The sequence below is a fragment of the Microcaecilia unicolor genome, chromosome 6, assembly GCF_901765095.1.
Source record: "Microcaecilia unicolor chromosome 6, aMicUni1.1, whole genome shotgun sequence".
Classification (NCBI taxonomy): Eukaryota; Metazoa; Chordata; class Amphibia; order Gymnophiona; family Siphonopidae; genus Microcaecilia; species Microcaecilia unicolor.
In genome coordinates this window covers 80915448-80940667 of record NC_044036.1, presented here as the reverse complement: position 1 = coordinate 80940667, position 25220 = coordinate 80915448, and the positions used below count along the sequence as shown (strand labels likewise).

The 25220-nt window shown below is 41.6% G+C and overlaps 1 protein-coding gene across 2 annotated transcripts in view; it reads right to left on the bottom strand.

Moving 5' to 3' along the window:
- The window catches only part of PALMD (palmdelphin), a 66707-nt gene that overhangs the window by 23890 nt on the left and 17597 nt on the right, over positions 1 to 25220 (bottom strand). Inside the window, exons 2-3 of one of the 2 annotated variants that reach the window (XM_030205534.1) lie at positions 23053 to 23133; positions 14824 to 14954 (exon numbers count right to left, since the gene is read on the bottom strand). In XM_030205534.1, coding sequence (XP_030061394.1) covers positions 14824 to 14954; positions 23053 to 23133 — 212 coding nt within the window. Of the gene's footprint in view, positions 1 to 14823; positions 14955 to 23048; positions 23134 to 25220 lie in introns of those variants that run through there. The other variant, XM_030205535.1, reaches the window with a different exon arrangement.

Genomic DNA, 25220 nt, shown 5'->3' with positions numbered 1-25220 from the left:
TAATTTAGGCATGTACATTTGCACCACGTTTCAGTTGGTGAAAATGGCCACACCTAACATTCGGCACAGTTCCCCGGCATAAGCGCTATGTTATAAACCTTGCCAAACTTTAAGCACAGCTTATAGAATAGCGCTTCTTTCGGCATTGATTTTTTTGGCACAATATATAGAATCTAGCCCTAGGTACTTGTCCTATGGAGGGAGGCTATGATGGGGTGAGCTCGTGTGAGCCATTTTGCATCATGGGCCCCCTTGGGTACATTTTTTTTTCAGACATTTTACATAGACACATTTTGAGACATCACCATTTATGTTTTATACGTTTTTGGATGCCTTGGTGAAGGAGTTGGAAATATGGCAATTTTATGTTTGGCTTCTATGTTTAGTTCTGCATTTGTCCAAAGAACAAAACAGAAAAGTACCAGGAGCCTTCAAAAACAGGAGAAACAACTTTTAATCATGCGTTTAGAGGAACATATCTTTGAGTGCGTACGGCTATGTTATAACAGTCAGTACGTTTGATGGAAACAATATGCTGTGCCGCCGTGCTGTCCCGTTAAGAGATAATATGCTTTACTGACTTTGTGAGTAGAGAAGTTTGTTTATGAGAGCATCTCTCCGCTTGATCTTATGTAAAGTCTTGGCATTTATACGATATTATCTCTTAATGGGAGAGCACGGCGGCACAGCATATTGTTTCCATCAAACGTATTGACTGTTATAACATAGCCGTACGCACTCTGCTACATTTTGCAACCCCTGACACAGGCGCTACGCACCGAAACACGGACCGTGTCGGGTCCATTCAAAGATATGTTCCTCTAAACGCATGATTAAAAGTTGTTTCTCCTGTTTTTGAAGGCTCCTGGTACTTTTCTGTTTTGTTCTTCGGACTTTTGTTTGTACTTTGCTCCCTCTCTTTACTGTACGATAGTTCTGCATTTGTAAAATACGTCACAGGCTCTAGACATTTCGCCTAAAACATCTATATGCCGACATCCATGACTTTTCTAAAATGGTGCTGCATGTGTATATTTATATCTATTTGCCCCCCTCTCTGCACGAATAAGTTGGCATGGCTGTCAGTGCCTGTTTTGCTTTAACTGCAGACATTCTTTGTTGCTTCCCAGAAGCAGCTGCCCTAGGCGAATGCCTAGTCTGGCAAATGGTGAAGCCAGCCCTGTTAGTACTTGATTCAGAAATGTGAGTTTTCCTTTACAGTTTAGTGCCTTATGAAGTCTGGAATCTTGACACTTGACAGGGAAATGGTGGGACACAGTATGATCTCTCTCTCTCACACACACACACATTTCCACCTTTTCGAAGTGTTACTGAATGTGTTGCTTTTGGGTGCTGCTTTGATGCTCCAGGGGACAGTCAGTGATTTTTTTTATTTTACTTCTCAACCAAGTGAGATTTTTCATTCTTTCCTTATTAGAGAGGGCTTTGTATTATTCCTGCTATGTTTAGAAATGTATAATCTCTTCTCATCTGCTGACTCTTCCTTTGTTTTCTCCAAGAGAGGGTGGAGGTGCCGAGTGCAGACGTGCAGAAGTGAAGACAGTGCCTTGGGTTGTTTTAATTTGTCTCAATCTGGGTGTGTCATACTCTCTTTTATATATTACTTTGCAAATTACTTTCTTGGTTAAACTCTTAGGTTAGGGCGGCACTTCTTAGAGTTTCTTTGGTAATAAAACTCATGACAGGGTAGTACAGACAGGATGGCTCAAATATTCTAATATATCTCATGCATATTCATTGTGGATCCTCAAAATCCAGACTGGCAGGTTGGGGTGTGACTTTGAAGAAACATTGATATACACACTTACAAATGGTTTTTCAACAGGTTTTGATTGTTCCCTGAAAAAATGTTATCAAAAGGGTATGATTGCACCACAGATCAATACAATGTAATTATGATGTTCTCTGCTTTATTCTCCATTCTTTTCCAAATAATTCCTAAATTTCTGTTTATTTGACTGCTCTCACCACCACACACTTTAGCGTGTATGAAGACTCCAGCAGGTACAGTGTATATTTTTTAAATTATTACACTATATAAACTTTGCTTTGAAGAAGAAGAAGGAAGTCTGTATAAATAAAACTACAAGCACTAAATTACTCAGCAGAAACATTCCTTGGGATTCAATATATCGTGCCTTAATTTCCGCATGGAAATTGAAGCGTATTCTATAACAAAGCACGTAACTTAATTGGTTAACTAGCCAAACAGCGCTGTCAATTGGATGTTAACAAGCAATCAGCACTAACTGGCATTAAGATTTACATTCACAACTCGCTAAGCGTATTCTATAACATGATGTACTTAAATTCTAAGTTGCATAGTTGAAAGGGGATGTGGCCATGGGCATTTCTAAAATCTATGCACTTTATAGAATATACCTGCTCTACAACCAATTTAGGTGTCGGGATTTGCGCCAAGTAAAACATGGAGTAAATGGCTGCGACTAAATTTTGGTCATGTGGAGAGACGCTCAGTGTATTCTATATACCGCGTGGAAATTTAAGCCTATTCTATAAAATATAGGAGTACTTTAGAGAATACGCCTAGGCATATATATTTTTTCCACATAGAATTTTCAGGCATCATATATCGGATCTAGCCCATTATGCTTAATGCTATGCCATGCTACACTACTTGTAATCCTCACTACTCCCAGCAAAAGCAGGTTCAAGGCACATAACAGCCAAAAGATTATGAAGAAAATAACATGATTTTTCATATTCCACCAATCTTATAATTGGCACACGTCCAGTTTGGGTCTGAGACCTTACCACCACCCACTGACCTAGTGATAAAGTCTACGCATGTAGAATGCCGATTGTCGCCTGGTTAGCGCCACGTGCCTGAAAATTTCTGCCACACTTAGTGGACACGTGTAAAAAATGAAATTACTGCCTGGGCCACACAATAGCTGGACTGTAGTTCAATATTGACGCACGTAGCATGCGTGTACACGCCTACGCAGCTTCATAAAAGGGCCCCTTGTTTGCCATTTTTCTGACTTATGGAGTGGAGGAGTGGCCTAGTGGTTAGGTTGGTGGACTTTGGTCCTGGGGAACTGAAGAACTGAGTTCGATTCCCACTTCAGGCATAGGCAGCTCCTTGTGACTCTGGGCAAGTCCCTTAACCCTCCATCGCCCCATGTAAGCCGCATTGAGCCTGCCATGAGTGGGAAAGTGTGGGGTACAAATGTAACAAAAAAAAAAATGTAGCGTTAATGTGTAGCCATCAACGTGGGAGCACTTACTGCCTACTAAGGAAGCGGTAAGAACTCCCTTGTTATGTCAGCATTATTCAGATAGCTGAAAAGTGTTTCCATGCCACCTCTCTCTCTCAAAACAAATAAATAAATACTACACACTAAGGGCTAGATTCTAGAAATGCGGCCTAAAAAATCAGCACCGAAACCCCCCCACTTAAGTGGTATTCTCTAAGCTGCGCCTAAAGTTTGGCACAGTTTATAGAATAACACATAGGCTGAGAGGTCGTGTGTAAATTTAGGCGCTGTCATTTGCACCAACAAAAATGTGTAAAACATTTATGCGCAGGGCACCCATATTCTATAATTAGGCATGTAACTCAAAACCACTTCCCCAATCCGCCCTGAAATGCTCACAACCTTTCCATTTCCATACCCCCTTTTATAGGCTGTGTGTAAATTTACTTGTGTTAGGCCCAATCAAATCTAATTACTGCCAATAGTTGCTTGTTAAAAAGCCAATTATTGGCACTAATTGATTCTTTTTTTCTATTAAATTGTGTGCACAAATCAGGAGCATGCCTAAATTTGCGCATGCAGTTTTTGGCAACTTTTATAGAATCAGGTGGTTAGTGCATGTAAATGGGAAAAGTAACACAGAATGCTTTATTGTATCTTGCATAAGGTGCCCCTTTTACCAAGCTTCGGTAAAAGGGGCCCTGCAGTAGCGCCAGTGCGTGGATTCACCGTGTGCCAAGGCCCCCTTTTACCACAGCAGGTTTTAAAAGGCTTTTTAAAAAAGTGAAAAGTGCCTAACAACATACTAAGAAAGGAGATCCAAGATGGGGGTGTAGTGAGCTACAGCACCAGACGCTCCCAGACGCGTTCCAAGTTAGTGCCGTGGAGGATCCCTGAACCCCTCGCGAGATGGGGAAAAGGAGAGGAAAGGTACGGGAGTATCCCTCAACCCCTAGCGGGACTCACCCTTTACAGCAACCAACGCTGGAGCAGTTTGGGTTGACGACGGGACCCAGACAAGCTTCTTCCCCTGCTATTGGCGCTGACGCTTCTGAGTTGGCCAGCACTGTAGACGGGGTTTCCTTGAGTCCCGTCCTGCAAGCGGCTCCCTCACAGCCAGGAGGAGGAGGCATGGAAGCAAGTCCTACAGTTCGGCTTCCAGGAGAAGAGGAACCGAAAGTGCAGGGCGGGAACCTGCCCATGCGAAGTGAGGCGACTGAGAATGGTCTGGTAGGAGAACAGATTGCCATGCAAACTTTGCCTTTTCAGATGGTTAGTACCCTGAACCAGATCCTCAACGCCCCCCCCCCCCCTGTTCTTTCTATGGGGACCTTAGTAAAACCAACCGTAGTGACAATGGAGTCACTCTGGGATTTGACAATCATTTTGCATTCTTCTTTTCAATTATTGATTTCAAAAATTACTACTGAAATTAAGGTTTTGTCTGAAGCAGTCCTTATCCAGGTGCAGACAACTACCCAACAGCTTTCTGAAGTGAAACAACCAGGACTTTTTTTGAGGGAGTACTTGGAGGTACTGAGTACTGGCACCTTTTCCATTGTCTGCTAAAATTGACCCATGGACCCCAAGTTTTAATGAAAGAGCTCATGCTCTACACACTAATTTTGCCTTGTCATAGATTCTGGGACTGGTTGCAGGGGGCCTGGCTGTTGTGGGGTGGGTCCCTCAGTGATCACCCCACTCCTGAAGGGTAGCTTAGCATTTGAGTACCGGCACCTTTTTTGGTAAAAAAAACACACTGCAAACAACTAGGGGGAAAAATCACAAACACTGGAAAATTTGGGTCAAGTCTCAATTAAGGAAAGAAATTTTACCTTTCGACGACTAGAATATTTAGAGAACCAATCTAGGAAACTTAATTTGAGACTAACCAATTTTCCTAGGTCTCCTTTGATAACACCTGGGGATATGGTGAAGAAATACTTAGTTGAAATTTTAGGGATGCCAAGTGACTCACTGCCTTCTATAGTTCATGCGCAATATTTACAAAGTAATATAAAACCTGTTATTGGAACTTCTCAACCACATATAGAAGATGGTATGAACTTGACATCCTTTTTGGAATCTTCATTGGAAGTTGTTACCCAAAGAACTACTGTTGTGGTGCCTTTTGCCTTGGAGATGGATCGAGATGCTGTTTTGAGACTTTCCTTTAGGCACTTAGACTCTCTGTTCTTAGGATCTAAAATAAGAATTTATCCAGACTTATTTAGAGAAACGCAGAAGCAGCGCAAGGCCTTTTTGGCTATGCGTCAGAAGACTCTGGCTTTAGGGGCCAATTTTGAACTAAAATTTCCTCGTATATGTCGAGTATTATTTCAATCTAAGCAGTTTCAATTCTTCGATCCTAAGCAGTTAGAAGAATTTTTGGTATCTAAAGAAGAGGCGAATATGACTGTTAACTAACAGATAGCACACTGTATGATAGGCTGGAAGAAGAATATGGGTCAGCAGTATCTTCCGTGTTGAATTTAATTTTCTAATATACATTAATATTATTATGTTATTTTCATTTTCTTGGATCTGTATTTCCCAATTATAAAGGTCGAAGGTGTCAAATTTATTTCAGCTTAATGTTAATAGGGATAATTGGTTTAAATTATTATTTCCAATTGCTATATCATCTCTGTTTGAGCTGTATAATATATAAATAAAAAAAATAAAAATGAAAAAAAGGGAAATGGCCATGCAGTAAGTGGACCACTTGCCAAGCGGCCATTTCCCAGGAGAGCCCTTACCGCCCATTCAGTGAGGAGGTAAGCCCCTGACATTAGAAAATAAAAATGTATTTAGAGAGACAGAGTTGGTGCGTGGCAGAGGCCAGGACTACCGCTGGGCTCCTGTGGTAGCCCAGCAGTTGGCCCAATTTGCCATGCACCAATGCAGTAATAGCCCAATCGCCCTTTAGTAAAAGGGTCCCTGGGCCATTTTTGCTGTGGTGACATGCGTTAGTGCCTCATACAGCTTAGTGAAAGGGCCTCCAAGTATTCAGGTTCCACAATAAAACCACATGCACTGTTTGTAATAGAATCTGAAGGTCTAAGGACAGAGCAGGGACTATTTCATACCGGCATAACTATAGATGCTGGTATCAGTTTCTTTCACCTAGTAATGTAAGTCATGCAGATAGCTAAAAAAAATGTGCATTTGTGCACTTGTGAATTTCAGTCTTAGGGAAGCAGTAATACTAATATTTGCTAAGAAGGGTGTATCTGTTATTATGGAAAACAAAATAATAATTAACTCTTTCTATTTTATCATAATTATAGTAATTATGCCTCAAAGGCACACCACTACCAGATATCAGGCATGCCACACCCAAAGCAGCAGATAGATGGGAGGCACTAAGAAAACAGAGATGAAACACTTTACTTCCCAAAGAGAATTACTGTAGAAAAAGATTTTAACTTCATAAAAATATTGGGCCAAATATTCAGAAAATGCTGAGCTCCTAAATGTTTGCTTCTACGTTTTCATCCTAAGGGCCCTGTTTACTAAGCCGCGCTGTAGACATGCTAACGTTAGCGCACGCTAAAAATTAGTGTGAGCTATCACTAGAGGCACCCATAGGAATATATGGGTGTCTCTAGCATTAGTGCATGCTAATTTTTAGCCTTAGTAAACAGGGCCCTAAATGTGTGGCCTATTTTCAGGCAAATTTAGGAGCATAACTTTTCTGCTGAAAATTCATCTTAATTTTGGAGCTTAAATGTTATGCTCATAAATTTGGGCTTTCCATTTTATGCCTAAATTACAAGCATAATTTCCAAACTTAGGAGCATAAGTCCTTTGAATATCAGGCCCATTATATTTTAAAGACAGTAACCCTTCTATCTGAACTCACAAAAAACATGAAATCAGTTGCAGGCAGAGCAGTTCAGTTCTGTCTGTTGTAAAAAGTATAACTGCAATGCCATATAGCATCATAGATGACAATAGAAAAAGGCCAACTGGTCTGTTTAGTCTGTCCATATTGCCAAGAAGATATCCCAGCTACCAGCCATAGAGTATGACCACCTGTAAGATATCAGCTCTTATCCAGGATAGTTTTATCATCTTCCTTCAGTGTATTCCACCCTCCTGGGTAGATGAGCATGTACTCAGAAGGTCCCACTATAATCCAAATTACTACTATCACCCGCATGACTGTTATGTGAACATCTGATCTCTAATGTGGACTTTCTGGATAGGACCTGCGGCATTGATTCAATCTACACATATGGCTTGGTTTTGAAAGCAGGTGGTAATCACATTTTTTAAACACTATCCATGGCATTTAATATATACAGGGTGAGGCAAAAGAAAAAGTAATCCCCTTTGAATTTCAATGAGAAAGTTTACGTACTTCTTTAGTCATCACACTCACATGTTGCTATTAAACAACATTTAATTATCTTAAGCTGTGTTGATGTTATTTTGACATTTTATCGTTACTACCTAGAGATTTTTGCGCGTTAAAAATGTTCGAGCTAAAACACAGTAAAATATCATTCAAATGATACAATTAACAACGTGTCAGAATTTTGCAGTCACTGTAAATGCTCAAAGTGTCCATCCCCAGCTTTAACACAGACCTTCAGTCGCTTTGGGAAGTTTTTTTTATTTTTTAACAGCCTTGTTGGTTGGACCCTGTGGCAGGCTGTTCCGGATCATTTGTAGCGCTTCCTTGAGTTCAGCGATTGATTGCAGCTTTGGGTGGAGCTTGTGATAAGCCTCCTACATTGCTCCCCAGGGAAAAGTCTACATCACTGATGCCCCATTTTTTTTCTTCAAATAATGGTAATTTTACAGTGCAAACATTTTTCAATGGGCAAAAATCGCTGGGTGGTCACACTAAAAAGTCTAACTTTGCCGCATTTAAAGATAATCTCATTACACTTGGCACATAGACAGTAACAACAAAGAAAGCTGTAAAATTTCACATTGAAATTCCAAGCAGTTGCTGAGAAAGCTGCAAAATTTCTAGGGGGTTACTTTGCCTGTATGAGATCAATTTGCGGTATATCAAATGCCTGGAAATAAATAAAATGAATAATAATAATAATATTTTTATTGTCGATCATACACTGAAACCTTCTGCTCAGTATTCTGCTGCAGCTCGGAAAGAGAATAGAATGTTAGGTATTATTAGGAAAGGTATGGAAAATAGGTGTGAGGATGTTATAATGCCGTTATATCGCTCCATGGTGTGACTGCACCTTGAGTATTGAGTTCAATTCTCGTCGCCGCATCTCAAGAAAGATATAATGGAATTGGAAAAGGTGCAGCGAAGGGCGACTAAAATGATAGCGGGGATGGGACGACTTCCCTATGAAGAAAGACTAAGGAGGCTAGGACTTTTCAGCTTAGAGAAGAGACGGCTGAGGGGAGACATGATAGAGGTATATAAAATAATGAGTGGAGTGGAACAGGTGGATGTGAAGCATCTGTTCACGCTTTCCAAAAATACTAGGACTAGGGGGCATGCGATGAAACTATAGTTTAGTAAATTTAAAACAAATTGGAGAAAATCTTTCTTCACCCAATGCATATTTAAACTCTGAAATTTGTTGCCGGAGAACGTGGTGAAGGCGGTTAGCTTGGCAGAGTTTAAAAGGGGGTTAGACGGTTTCCTAAAGGACAAGTCCATAAACTGCTACTAAATGGACTTAGGAAAAATCCACAATTCCGGGAATAACATGTATAGAATGTTTGTACGTTTGGGAAGCTTGCCAGGTGCCCTTGGCCTTGATTGGCCGCTGTCGTGGACAGGATGCTGGGCTCGATGGGCCCTTGGTCTTTTCCCAGTGTGGCATTACTTATGTACTTATTATGCTCTACAATCCTTTTTTTCCCCTCACAGATCCTCTGTGCTTGTCCTGTGCACTTTCATAAATTCAGATACAGTCCTTGTCTCCACCACTGCCATGGAAGGCATGCATCCACCCCATTTTCAAAAAATATTTCCTTAGATTACTCTTTCCAGAGCATCCTTTCAATTAAAAGAAGCCTGCCTTTCTTCCAAAGTATAGATATTGAGATCTTTAATTCTTTCCATATATGTTTAGTATGAAGACCACTGGATAGTTTAGTAGCTGCCATCCTGTTTATATCTTTTTGAAGGTCTTCACAATTGCACAGTACTCCAAATGAGGTCTCACAGAGGCACTATCACTTTTCTTCCCTGATGACCATTCTTCTCCCTGTGCACCCAAGCAACCTTCTAGCTTTAGGTGTTGCTTTTCTACCTCTTTGGTCACCTTAAGTTCATCAGATATGATCCCAGGTTCTGCTCGTCCTTCCTGCTTAGTTCTTCTCCCTCTAATTTGTACCACTTCCATGGGTTTTTGCAGTCCAATGCATGACTCTGCATATTTTAGCGTTAAATCTTAGCCACCAAATGCTAAACCATTCCTCAAGCTCTTTTAGATCCCTCTCATGTTATCCACAGCTTTCTTTTTTTTTTTTTTAAAGATATGTTTATTGGATTAAGCCTATAACAAACATTTTCACTTAAACTAAAACACACAGCAATTTGAAAGTGCAAAATCTTCTCGAAATCTACAGATACTCCTTACTGAAAATAGTTTACAATTGGAAAGGACTATAATCTGGAAATGAAACAAATGGAAGCAAAGCTGGTGTCTACCCTAATGTGGATTTTGGCATAATCTGCACAGAGGCAAACTTTACTGACAGCCCTTCTGCAGTATAATGAAAATAATACAAAGAACCTGACTAAAGGACTGACCCTTGGGACTCACCACTAGAGTCAACTCCATTTATTACTCCTCTTTATCACCTCTCACTCAAGCAGTTTCCAACCCTATCAGTCATTTTAGGGCTCATATCATGGGTGATCACTTCATAGTATTTGCACTTCGCCTACGTGGAATTGTGTCAAAGGCCTTGCTGTTATTATTTATTATTATTATTACATTTGTACCCCGCACTTTCCCACACAATGCCATGTAAGCCACATTGAGCCTGCCATGAGTGGGAAAGCACGGGGTACAAATGTAACAAAAACAAATGCAGGCTCAATGCGGCTTACATAGTAATTTGAAATACAAAGTTAATAGAATTTTAATAAAACAGTAGTAAAACAATGTAAAGTTGGACTTAGTAGTGTATGATAAATTGAGCTAGATAATATATGACACCTAACTTAGGGGCCCTTTTACTAAGCCATGGCAAAAAGTGGCCTGCGGCAGTGCAAGCACGTCTTTTGGGTGTGTGCCGGGCAAGTTTTTACCGTGTCCTGGAAAAAGGGCCTTATTTTAAGGGGCCGCAAAATGGATGTGCGGCAAAATAAAAGCCAGTGCACAAACCAGCACGTGTCCATTTTTGGCCTGAGACCTTACTGCCACCCATTTAGTTAGTGGTAAGGTCCCATGCGGTACCCGGGCGGTAGGCCTGCAGCACACACCCACTGCTTTTTACCACAGGGTAAGCCCCACGCGGTACTGTGAGTTTTCCGCACATGCCAAATTCAAGAATTACTGCCTGAGGCACGCGGTAGCCAGGTGGATGCGCGTAGGCCCTTACACACCTTTGTAAAAGGGCCCTTATAGCTCTCAGTTATGGAATTTTCCCCTTTAAGCTTTGTCTGCTATTTTACCTGTCAGAACTTACAGCAGCTGAATAGAGAAGCCTTTGTTCCACTCTTGACCCACCCCATAACATTCCTCTTTTTGGACGCATAACTGTGGCTGTTTTGTAAATAAGATGGGCTAAGCTATATGTAGAAACACCAGAGATTAAAAAAAAATAAAAATCTTTTATTTAGATTTAGCTCATGCCTTTTCAGTAGTAGTTCAATGTACAGTAGGTTTCTTGTAGCCAGTGCTACTGCTGGCCACATAAGAATATCAGCCTCGTGGAGTCTGGTTTTTGAGGGTTAATTTGGGATACACTCAGAAACTTGGGCTTAGACGGCAACCAAAACCAGTTGGTTTTGGCCAAAATCTGCATCTCAGTTTTGGGCAAAACTGAAGTCGAAACCGAAACTGGTCTGATCCCCTAATGGACACAACCCCCACTCCCTCCATCCCCCCTTGTCAGTTCATCTTGGGGAATTTCTCAGACTCAGGAACATAAACAGTTTGATAATGTTCAGGAGGATATTCCATACAATTGAGGTATGACATTGTGAAATTTAACTTAATTTTACTTAACCCTGAGACAGCCGTCTGTGAAACATGCTATCAGACCAGTGCCAGTTAGTCCTTTCCTTAGGTCTGTGTGGGTGGAAATGGCACACAGCCTGTCCAGTTGAGGTGCCAGGTGTAGTCATAGTGTTAACATTGGCCTAAAGGCAACCTTTTTTACAGTCCTCATTTGATTTTCTGACAATGTAATTGAAACTGACTCCACACAGATTTTTAAAAATGCATTTCATGATTAGGAACAACTTATTTCCAGCTTTAAAACTGGTTTCCAAAGTCTTTGAGGAAGAGAGTTAAACGTGAAGTGTATTATAAATCTTAGAAAGTAGGATTTGACACCTCAGTGAGCTGATATGGTCTCATTTTCATGGATGCAGGGTAAGAAGTTAGATTATGAGCTGTTTATAATTTTTAACATGAAGAATGTTGTATGCAGAAGCTTACATGCATATGTATGTCATCATTTTCTGAAGTACTGTCAAAGTGTTTTATTGCCACCAATAAAGATGATTTAAACATAACATAACATGAAGAATGTGTCATTCTCATTCTTAAAAGAACTGTAGCTTTTGTGTGTTCAGTAAAATCTCAACATGCATGACAAAAAGTAGTATTTACCCTGAGTCAGTTACAAATATTACCATGTAGGCATCAGTTTTCACATGTTTGAAGATGTTCATCTGCCATGGCTCTCATCATAAAGACCGAGAGACTCACAAGCCTGCCAGAAAACCTAAGAAAGGCTCTGCTATATATAACTCTAAAGAACCTATAAAAAATTGGGGGTCTCTTTTACAAAGCCGAGCTGCTGATTCTCGGTGTGGCATATGAGAGGAAACCCATTCAGTTCCTATGGGCTTCCTCTCATTCGCTGCGTGGGAATCGCTATCTTGACTTTGTAAAGAAGCCCTGGAGTTGGACTCTCCATTTGGGGGGGGGGGGGGAGGGGGAATGCAATGGGATACAGAAAACCCCATGGAGCTAGAAGCAGCGAGTTTTTATTTGACCTGCACTTCTCCAGCTGCAAAGGAATGAAATACAAAATAATGCACGCGTCAAACTTTACCTTCCTGTGCACACAGTTCTGGAATGCACTACCACGCAGTTTGAAATCGACATTCGAAAGAACGAACTTCCGCATCCTACTGAGGACACATCTCTTCAATAAAGTGTACCACAAAGATTAACAAATGAGAAGAGGCACAACTCGCATATACACTTCAGAACTTGATTCTTAATATCTGCTTGTACACTATGAAATCGTTTATTCTGTACGTTATACCTTCATCAAAATGACCAAAATCCTGTAATATCAAATGTTTACATATTAATTTTCTTCCACTAATCATGATGTATTGTAAGCCACTTTGAGCCTGCAAAGAGGTGGGATAAGGTGGGATACAAATAAATAAATGAAACCCCATGGAGCTAGAAGCAGCAAGTTTTTATTTGACAGAGCCAGAGGAATGTGAGCTGGATTATTTGGAACAAGATATACCTTGCCCTGCAACTTAAACTGTTAGAGAGAACAGAAACAAGTCTGCTGTTGTGTTTGGGACATTTTATTTTATTTTCGAGTAGCCTAGTGGTTAGTGCAGCAGACTTTGATCCTGGGGAACTGGGTTCAATTCCCACTGCAGCTCCTTGTGACTAAGTACCTGTATATACTATGTAAACCACTTTTAAATGTTGAAAAAATCCACAGAAAGGCTGTATATGAAGTCCTGCTCCCTTTCCCCTTTTGAAAGGAAAGGAGCAGTTAGATTTTACTGCTGAATGGGAGAAGCTAATCTTACAGTTCTGCTTCTCTGAACAGAGCTGAAACAGGCAGGAAGGGGTTGTAAAAGGACTTGTACTAGCAGAGCTGGGTTTTTTTGAGGGGTGTTTCTGTGCAGAGACTGTTTCAGAAGCTTGTGGACTACTGAAATACTGGTTTAGAGAACTGAAATTGGGTTATGGAACTGTGCTATTTGTTAAAACGTCAGTCAACAATATGATTAAGCCAGCTAGCAGCTGGAAATATCAAGGAAGCTGGACTACACTGATCCTAGATTCCTTAAAGGGATAGGAACCCACAGATAAAAAAGTTGACTGTTTTGTGTTGTTGAAATTTCAAGAAAGAGGAGTATAGTGTATGATCTGTGAAAGACTTCTGGCTTTGTGGATACTGTGGAGACTGTTTAAGGTTTCTAGAACATATTTGGAAACTGCAAAAGAGGACATTGGGTAAAAGGAAAGTGATCCTGCTCAGGTATCTAGGTATGTAGACATTTTCCTATGACCAAGAAGTAGCCCGCTTCGTCATGACATTCTGAACCTTTGGAAGCTGCCATGTTGGCAACAGTGTCACAAACTATCTCATATTCAGTAGGTTTGCTTGATAATTGAATATGTAAATGTTACTTCACATGCCAATTAAGTCCCACTTCCATTTGAGATCATTTGTAGCCCCATTCTGAGAGGTGCTCCAAAAGGTTGAGGGGAATAGAAGGGCAGTACCTTGAAGGCTTAAATCGTGGTCCTTTTATTAAGATGTGCTAAATGATATGACGCTCATTATATTTTTATGGGCATCTTATTGTTTAGAGCATGCTAAATCTATTAGTACACTGTAGTAAAAGGACCCCTCAGCGACACAGCAGTGAAAATATTTAAATGGTATACGAATATTGTTTGCTGTGAGCAGTTTTGAAAATTTGGTAGCACTTAATACGTATGCAGGGGGCATAACTTTTTTAAAAGTCTCACCGAGATTTTGGGCATGCCCATCCATTCAGATTTCAAGAATATCCACAATGAATACACAAGAGATTTGCATATGCTGGATAACCAGGAGATTTGACTGGCAGGGTGTGTTCGCAGGACTGAGTTGAGAACCAGTTATCCAACTCTACTGGAGAGTTCACTGAATTGAAATATATTGCATTATGATTGTTGAAATCTATTGCATTATGATTGATGTTCCTGTAAAGTTATTTAGTTTAAAATACAGTGTCCCTTGAAAGTCAGCAAATCTAAACATATATAATCAGGCTAAAGCACCTTTGGTGAACTTTAACATTTATAGAAATAATTATTGTTGAGAGGTGCTTATCATTTAAAAAGAGAGAACATTTTCCATCACTTGGATTCTTTAAGCCTAATCCAGTGGTTCCTCCAGTGGGTCCTGGAGGCACCCCAGCCAATCAGGTTTTCAGGACATCCACAATGAATATTCATAACAGAGAATTGCATGCACTACACCTCCACTGCATGCAAATCTTTCTCATGAATATTCATTGTGGATATCTTGAAAACCTGACTGGCTGGGGTGCCTCCAGGACCCGGTGTGGGAACCACTGGCCTAATCCATTGTTTGCTAATCCTAATTACTAGAATGACTTCACTACATGCACATCAGGATGAGAATCTACCTGGTAATGCTTTGTTCCAACAAAGTCGCTTGTTGTTGATCTTTTTGATTTTGCCTCCACATTTCTTCTTGCTCCTTTGTTGTAAGAGTGCTTAGTCCGTCCAACAGCCATTTTTCCCTGAGAGTTTTTTTCTAATTTCAAAACAAACATAAGACATTTCCTATTAAGTCAAGATGCTTATTTCCTTTTATTGTTTTCTTTTTGTTTACAGTGATTCTTGTAGAGGGGCATTTTTGATATGACGTCTAAGTCCAACTTGAGATATTTTGCTAAAAATTCAAAGGGGAATATAGTCATTTTCAAAACAGAAAAATGTCTATCTTTTTTTTTTTTTGAAAATGGATATTTGCTTGATGTTTTTGAGCTCTGGGCATTCATCTTTTTGGTCCATTTTGTGAAAAAAAAAAACATCCAAGTGAAAAACGCATAAAACGAAGCCATTGGGATATAGGCGGAGCCAGCATTCTTAGTAGACTGGCCACACATCACAGCAGAACTGTGGGGCACCCTAGGGGGCACTTCAATGGACTTCAAATAAATGCTCCCAGCTACACAGCTCACCGTTGCTCCCTTATCTTTTCTGCTGAGCCCCCCAAAACCCACTATCCCTAACTACAATAGCCCTTATGGGTGAAGGGGGCACCTTTATATGGGTATAGTGGGTTTCTGGTGAGTTTTGGAGGGCTCAAAGTTTCCACCACAAGTTTAACAGGTAGGGGGAGGTATGGGCCTGGGTCCACACTGCACCCACCACTAGACTACTCCCCAGGGATCCACATGCTGCTCTAATAGACCTGAATGGCTTGCAAGTAATGTTTTAAATAACATTTTGGGGGGGGGGGGGTGGGAGGGAAGGGAAATGGGACCTGATATACTGCCTTTCTGTGGTATTTTGCAACTACATTCAAAGCGGTTTACATATATACAGGTACTTATTTTGTACCTGGGGCAATGGAGGGTTAAGTGGGAATCGAACCCAGTTCCCCAGGATCAAAGTCCGCTGCACTAACCACTAGGCTACTCCTCCACTCGATTATTGAGCACTGGGGGAATAAGGGGAGGTCATCTCTGATTCCTTCCGGTGGTCATCTGGTCATTTAGGGTACTTTTTGTGGCTTATTCATTAATAAAACATGTCTAGACCAAAACGTCCAACTTATAGCCCTGGATGTTTTTGCTTTGTTCCATTATTGCAGAAAAATGTCCAAGTGTTAGGAATGCCCAGATTCCACCCTTAACCCACCCATGCAACACCCCCTTGTGATTTGAATGCACTTCTGACAGACTTCATAGAACACGTCTAAAAATTTGGATTGAAAATATCAATTTGGATGTTTTTGTGAGAAAAACGCCCAAATGCAGATTTATGCTACTTTTTAGACATTTTTCTCTTTTGAAAATGAGCTCCATTACCACCTAATTGTGAACATTCTCTTTTTTTAAACCCTGATGTTTTCAAACTGATTATACACTTAGGGTTATTTTATCCTGCACCCATAGTTGGATTTCAATTGTGCGCACCTATAAGTAATGGGGGGGGGGGGGGGGGGGAGTTGGATGGGAAGTAGGATAGGAAATGGAGATCCTCCCCTCCTTGCCCAGGTGCCATCCTGTTCTGACATCTTCCTCACTTACCTCAGTCCTATTAAGCAATCTGGGTCCCGAGCAGCAACATTAATGCTGATAGCAAAATTCAGCATGGGGGCCCACCAACCTCCTGCAATGTCCCTCTCTCTGTTCTCATAAAGCAGGCCCTGTGTTGAATTTTGCTATGAGCATTGCTACTTCTGCTTGGGAACTGGTTTGATTGATAGGACAGTGACACTAGGCCAGACTGAGGCATGACAGTGGAGGAAATGCACCTATCCATATTTGACACTGGATGCAGTTATTTAGCGTATATGCCTAAATCTGAGCCTGCCTGCACCGATTTCTAAGGATGTCTTCCTAATTCCATAAGTAATTCTTAAAAACACCTATTTCTTGAAGCACCTTCCTCAAGGTTGTATTTGATTTGACAGCAAATCTCTTTAGAAAGCACCCAGCAGTGAGTTTGACCGACAACATTTTTTTGATTTTCCAATATTAAGCAAATTAGAGAACCAATAATGGAGCTTCTTATGTGCTGTAAAGTGTTGATGGACAAGGTTCCTTAGGTTTCCATTCTATTAAGTGGAAGAGGCAAGGTGTAGTAGAAGACAGCAGTATGTGCATTACTGTAGAGATCTTGATTTTCAACAAAGTTGCTTCTTTTACCCATAATCATAAATGTGTGAAACTTATACAAACACAAAATTACACATTGCAGAGTAGAACAAGGCAATACCTCCATGAGGAGTATTTCTCAGAACCAGACCACTGTATTAATGACTTTAACATCAGGATACTAAAAGGCAAATCCTGAACAATCCATTATATATAGGCATCAATGTTGTATACTGTTTGTCAATTGGAGTTAAAATGATCAAAGTGCTCCACAATTGACATAAATGGTATTACCAAAGACTTGGGGATATTTTTAGCTCACTATCGGAATCCTGCTGCCTGTCTGTTACTTCCTTATCACAATACATCAACCCTCCCTACTCCTTTCCACACTACCATTGTAATGTGATCTATGACTCACGTATTTCCTGGTAATTATGTCATCTTTTCCTCATTCTGAGGAAAAGGAGTGTCAACTCCCAAAAGCTAATCAAGAAATGTGTGAAGTTAGATCAAAAAATGTTATTTTAGTTTACTGATAATCATATGCATGGTAAAACTGCAACGACCATCGACATAATGGATCATAAGTAGGCTGGCTAATATTCAGCTATTTAATTTTCTTCTTGAACAAGAATGAAAAAAAGCAAAAAGTGAAACATTTGTTATACAAATTGTTTTTGCCTTGGGAGATGAAAAGTAGATGAAAGTAAAAGTGGAGGAGTGACCTAGTGGTTAGAGCACCAGTCTTGCAATCCAGAGGTGGCCAGTTCAAATCCCACTGCTGCTCCTTGTGATTTTGGGCAAGTCACTTAACAACCTACTGCCTCAGGTACAAACTTAGATTGTGAGCCCTCCTGGGACAGAGAAATATCCAGAGTATCTGACTATAACTCACCTTGAGCTACTACCGAAAAAGGTGTGAGCAAAAATCTAAATAAATAAAATCTTATTAGAAGCAGAAAACATTGTATTGAATTAAGAACACTTTGTTTCTGGGTTTATTAATATAGTAGGGCTGGAATAAGACATTAAAGGCAATTCTATATGACACACCTAACATAAGGTGTTAATTTGCAAGACAAGTTTATAGAATAGTTGCATTTACATGGACATCATTTTTAAGGTATAAATCTGCAGACAAGCCTGTTCTAGAGATGGGAAGGTAGTAGAACTAGAGGACATGAATTGAGGTTGAAAGGGGACTGACTCAGGAATAATGTCAGGAAGTATTTTTTCACTGAGAGGGTGGTAGGTACCTGGAATGACCTTCTGCGGATGGTGGTGGAGATGCAAACAGTAATGGAATTTAAAAATGCATGGGATAAACACAAAGGGATCCTGTTTAGAAGGAATGGATTCAAAGAAGCTTAGCGGAGATTACGTAGCAGCACCGCTGATTGGTAAGCAAAGCTAGTGCTGGGCAAGACTTCTACAGTTTGTGCCCTGATTGTGCCTGAATAGATTTAGATGGGCTGCAGTGGAGCTTTTCAGCAACTTCAGAAATTTAGAACAAGGTCAGTGCCAGGCAGACTTCTACAGTCTGTGCCCTGAAAACGGCAAGGACAAATCAAGATCAGGTATACATCTGAAGCATCACAGAAAGGGTGGTGGAAATGTGGCATGGCCTCCCGGTGGAGGTCGTTGAGATGAGGACTGTGTCAGGATTTAAGAAAGTGTGGGACAGGCACGTGAGATCCCTTAGGAAAAGGAAGAGTTAGTGGTTATGGAGGGTGGGTGACTGGATGGGCCATTTGGCCTTTATCTGCCATCATGTTTCTATGTTTATATCACATCATACCACATGTAATGAGTTTATCTTGTTGGACAGACTCGATATACCGTACAGGTCTTTATCTGCTGTCATTTACTATGTTATATAACACTAAACTTTATTGTGTGTGTGTCTATCTACACACAAACACATATATACCTAGTTTATTTATTCCAGGACTTTCTACACCACTTGAACTGTCAAGCAGTGCTAAGTGGCTTACAATCTAATAAAATGGGCTAGAGTTAGTAAAAAGTGCTAAAAAATTGCCCCTCCCCAAAAAAAAAAAAAAAAATCAAAGATGAGCACCCATTATAGAATAGCACTGAGTGCTGATTTCAGTGCCTAAGTATGGGCACCTGGAATGACACCTGCTGAAAACAGGTGTAATTACCGGCGCACGACACCGGTATTCTATAACGCCATCACAAATTGTAGAAATGTCCCTGACCCACCCAGGCACCTACCATGGCCACGCCCCCCTTTGAATTACATGCTATGGGATTTGGGTGCACATTGTTATAGAATAACGCCTAGCAAGATGTGTGTGTCCAACTTCAAATTAATGGTAGTGTCAATTAGCACCCAATTTTTGGTACTAATTAGCTTTTTTCAGCTAATTTAGTTGAGCGCACATCTTTGATTGGTGCCCAAATATGAGTGCCATACACAGAATCTGGGGGAAAGAGGGCAATTTCCAGAAGACATTTACCTGGATAAATGACTGTTTACCTGACACGTTTTTCTTGCTAGTAAAAGCATGCAGTGATGGCTCCTCTCTTTGTCACCCTAACCGCCTTATTTTCAAAAGTGATAGGCACCCATATTTCGACCCAAATCGGGAGGTGGGCGCCCATCTCGCAAAGATGCCCAAATCGGTATAATCAAAAGCCCCCCTTGAATTGAGTTCGTTCGTACCCTTAGTCCCGCCTTCTGACATCAGACGTCAGAAGGCGGGACTAAGGGCACAAACAAAGTCATCGAAGCAAACAGGGAAGGCTGGAGACGGGCAGCAGGGCTTTAAATAACGCGTGCTTCAACGAGAGGTAATAAAAAAGATGGATGGGAGCGGGAGGGGACGATGGGGGCGAAGGACAATCGTGACATGTTTGGGAGCGGGAGGGGAGGGAGGACAATCGCTGGACATGTTTGGGAGGGGAGGGCAGGGGAGGGAGGAGAATTGCTGGGCATGGATGGGTAGAGGGGGGCAGGGGAGAGAAGACAATTGCTGGGCATGGATGGGTAGAGGGGGCAGGGGAGAGAAGACAGTTGCTGGGCAGGAATGGGTAGGGGGGGCAGGGGAGAGAAGACAATTACTGGGCATGAAGGGCAGGGGAGAGAAGACAATTGCTAGGCATGAATGGATAGAGGGGGGCAGGGGAGAGAAGACAATTGCTGGGTATGGATGGATAGAGGGGGGTAGGGGAGAGAGGAGAGTTTCAAGACATGGATGGAGGGGAGGGAAGGGAGAGAGAAGAAATGCTGGACATGGAGGGAAGATAGAGGAAGGAGATTAGATGAGGGACAAGGAAGTGAGGAGAGAAGCTACACATGGATGGAGAAAATAGGCAGAAGCTGGATCCACTGTACAGTCAAGTCTGTGGAGGACCAGAAATGAAGAAGAAAGGAGGAAAGAAAAGAAATAAATGGAAAGGAAGCCCTGGAAACGGAGTCAAGGGAACAGATAGAAAGCAGCAGAATCAGATACTGGACCAGCATGATCAGAGAAACAAAGTCACCAGACAACAAAGGTAGAAAAAAAATAATTTTATTTTCATTATAGTGTTTGGAATATGTCCACTTTGAGAATCAGGTGCTGAACGTTAAAAGTTTATATTTATTTACTTATTTATGGCATTTTATCCCATATTAAACATGAATTAGATTGGAACTTGGGATCATTTAATTTTTTTTTCCTGGAGAGAGTAATGCATTGCCCCCCCTGGCTATAGCCAGCTCTGCAATTTGGGGGGGGGGGGCGCAGAGGTGGACGGGGGAGCGCAGAGGTGGATGGGGGGGCGCAGTGGTGGACGGGGCGCCGAGGTGGACCGGGAAGAGAGCCTGTTGTTGAAAATTTACCAGCACACCACTGACTATGGTAATGGTGTAGACTTGTGGGCAGTGGGTTTTGGGGGGATTTGGGGGGGCTCAGCACACAAGGCAAGGGTGCTATGCACCTGGGAGCTATTTTAATTTTTTTTTTAATTTGTAAAATTGCCCCCTAGGGTGCCCAGTTGGTGTCCTGGCATGTGAGGGGGACCAGTGCACTACGAATCCTGGCCCCTCCCATGACCCAATGCCTTGGATTTGTTCGTTTTTGAGCTGGGTGCCTTCGGTTTCCATTATCGCTGAAAACCGATAGCGCCCAGCTCAAAAACGCCCAAATCCTAGGCATTTGCCCCGCACAACCCGCATTATCGAAAAAAGATGGGCACCTATCTTTGTTCGAAAATATGGTTTGTCCCGCCCCTTCGCATGGCTGCCCACGGAGATGGACACCCACTTTCGATTATGCCCCTCCACATGACTTGTTTGTTCAATATATTTATTTTCACAGAGCAGAAACCAAAACAGGATTCTTATTATGGAGTAATTTTAGAAAAGCCCTTCTATGCTCAAAACAACAGGATTTATGTGCAGGAAAGTTTATAAAAGTACTTCATCCTCACCTTCCACACAATTGTAAAACAATTGCAGAATATTTATTATTATTATTATTATTTTTATAAATCTTAAGTCAAAGGAGGATTTTTTAAAACCTCTTTGTCTTTCAGCTAACATTGGATGGTATGATTCATGCAGTAACCGTCCCATATTGCAGTAAATTACCACCATTTAACAGAGCACACCTTACCTGGGAACTGGGATTTTTACAATATAATGATCTTTAACACTTAAAGTATTTTTACACTCATCCATAGGGGTAAGCATCCAGAAATACTCCGACAGAGCAATTCTTCTTCAGGTTCTATTTTCAGATCTCAGTAGCTGGTTAACAGTATAACTACACTAGATAAAAACGGCTAGTGTAAGGTTTGTAAAAAAAGTTAACTTTCAGCAGTATAAAAATACACGCTTCACATGTAATGACAGTTCTCCCAGCCACTTCCCTAGCTGTACTAGGTTCAATGGAAAAGGCAGGTAAAAGACAGCAAGGTCAGTGATTTCCCTCTATGCAGGGGCCAGAGTACAGCAGAGTGGAGATAACAAGGAAACTGTTCTCTACTTTCATATACTTCTCTGAAGAGTTCTCCATGCTCACTAAGGGGCCCTTTTACTAAGGCATAGTCAGAGCTGTTGACGGGGGGGGGGGGGGGGGGGGGGGGGGGGGGCAGGGGTCAAAATTCCCTGGGCCCAGCAATCTTCTTCTTCATGCTGGCTTCTTGGTCTGTCCTCCCCTACTCTTGCGTGCCACCCAGGACCCAGATGATTGCATTAGCATGATATTGCGTTAATGAAATTATCCAGGTCCTGACTCCCAGCACGGACAGGAGCAGGAGAGGACAGACTGTGGGAGCAGGCACGCAGGTAGTGGCTTGCCGGTGTGGGTGGTGTGAGTTGGGGGGGGGGCAATTCGAGTGGCTTGCTGGCACAGGGCCCGGGCCCCCCTTAGAGGCAAAGACAAAAAGGTGCGGGAGCAGTGGTGCGAGTGGGGGGTGGGGGCCTGCGGCAGTCCGGCTCTGCCCCGGGCCTGTTTGTGTCTCTCGGTGGCCCTGGGCACAGTAGGCGTAACGTGAGCTTACCGCATGCTAAAAGAGCACTGCCACGGAATGTGCTCAGTAGTGTTCCTCTTAGCGTGCGCTAATCCTACATTGCAAACCGTTTTTGATTTTTCAAGCAGGAGGTGTGCTCATGGGCAGAGAGTAGGCTTGCCTGCGCTAATCAGGTATTGCGGGCACATTTCTGTGCGCTACCCAATTAGCACAGGAGTAGCACGAGTGCTCTTACAACCTCCTAAATAGGTGGCAGTAAGGGCTCCCACGGTAATGGCCATGTACCAATGGGGAAATTAGCATGTGGCTATTACCTCCCCCCCCCCCCCCCCCCCCCACAAATGCAGCCATTTTACTGGCACGCTAAAGGTGGACACAGCAAATGGGTAACCCACACACTACAGGTAGCACGGGCCACCTTTTAGCATGCCTTTTTAGTAAAAGGACCCCTAACTTTACCAGTTCAACTTCACTTTAAAATATTGATCTTATCATGAAAAAGTAATATCAGAAAAGAGCTTGTTGGCCCTAACTTGCCTTTAAATGATGAAGTTTTAGTTTTTCCTCCTCGACTTTAATTTTTTTCTGTGCAATTTCTTCTTGCAGTTTCCTCTTGTCCTGCATAAGAGAGTAACATTTAATTCACAATTTGCCTGAAAGCTAAACAGTTATTTTGAAACATCTTTTGTACAGGTGAAATGTCAAAGCTGCAAGTCTACCTTCATTTCATGTGGACAAAAGGCCATGAACTATAAAAATCATGGTCCACATGTTAACCGGCAGGTTTCACAGAACTTTTCATTGGCATGTGAATCTCTAAAATCTTTAAAATGCTTGTTTGGTTCACGCTGGAGGAATAGGAGAAACAACTGGACCATATCTTCATTTTAAGAGAGATTGCACCCATAGGGTGTGATGAGATCCTGAGAAGGGAAGGAAAAGAGACCTGGCAGCCTAAGCTAAGTTTGCATAAACTACTTTATGGGCTGTTTTGATAATAAAGGAGGTTTTTGCCGATGATGATGAAGTCCCGCTCCTGTAAGACAATTTAGTAAGTCTAGGAGCTTCTCGAGGCTTTTCCTCCTATAACGCCTTTCGTGCTGACTTACGTTTATAAAAGAGAACCCTATATATTTATTGTGCATGTTTGTTAGTTTGGGTATCTTTCCCTCAGTTAGTACTATTTAGTTTACCTCTAACATTAGCACATGGCCATTAATTGGAACAAATTGAAAATCAACCATTTTCCATCTGCAGTCAAAATAGCATTAGTGTATAGAAAAACCCTCATGAGGGTGTACTAAGGCTAATTTTTACTGAAGCTTGGTAAAAGGACCTCTAAGCTGGAGGAGAACCAACAGCACAAAAAAATAAAAAGAAAACAAAACAAAACAAAAAAGCTCCCCGAGTTTCTCGTGCTGCTTTTCCAAGCACCTTGTCTCTGGAGTGGAGGAGTAGTTTAATGGTTAGTACAGCAGCCTGAGAACCAGGGGAACTGAATTCAATTCCCACTGCAGCTCTTTGTGACTCCACATGAGTCACTTAATCCTCCATTGCCCCAGATACAAAATGAGCACCTGTATATAATATCTAAACTGCTTTGATTGTAACCAGAGAAAGGCAGTATATCAAATCCAATCCCCTTTTCTGTTGGTGTATTGGGCACAATTCTTAGTTGGTTTGCCTCTTTTCTTCATAACCAAACATTTATAGTTAAAATGATAAACTGTCTGACATCTACCCTCTGTCTTATGTGGTTCTGCAAAAGTCAATACTGTCCCCTATTCTTTTTAATCTTTTTTAAGTCCTCTAGTGTCATTGGTCAAATTGTCAGGCATTAGTGCATACTATTATGCTGAAATGTTTATCACTCATTGTACTTCTAATAAAACTTTGTCCTTGGCCCAATCTAACTCTGTTTGGATAGAGTGTGAACTGGCTACATGAACATCATTTGGTCTTGAATCCACAAAAAACAACAGCATGTTGAATTACAGGCCATGCCTCCCCTCCCTCCATCACACCCATTTTATTTGGCCAGACAGTACAACCAGTAGACAGTTTTAGATATTTAGGAGTAACTTTGGATTCTAAGTTAAGTTTCTCCCCACACATTTTATTGGTTCACTTTTTTGGCCCTACACAAAATTACATCAGTATGTGGCTATTTAGACCAAAAGGCAGTCCACACTGTTTTTCATACATTTCTTGGATCATGTCTTGACTACTGTAATATCGTTTATGCTGGTATTTAAACCGAGGAAACTATTGCTCGTCAGTCCATAGCAGCGTTTTTTATTGAGCTTTTGTACAATTTGGCAGGTTTTCTCTTTCCCACTAAAAGAGAGTGCTTCTCATAACGTTTTTACTATAACAGCTCAAATACTGGTGTCCATCCTTCGCAAGATACCTTGTTCTTTCCAACAAGACATCTTCGAGAGACTGTACAGACTCCTGAGGCAGGCCAGGTGGCCGAAATACAGCCATAAGTACATAAGCACTGCCACACTGGGAAAAGACCAAAGGTCCATGAAGCCCAGCACTCCAGGCCCCAAGAACCTGGCAAAACCCCCAAATTTAATAACGATAAATGGACTTTTCCTTCAGGAATCTGTCCAGACCCCCTTTAAACTCAGCAAGGCCAGCTGCCGTCACTACCTTCTCTGGCAATGAGTTCCAGAGTCTAACCACGCACTGAGTAAAGA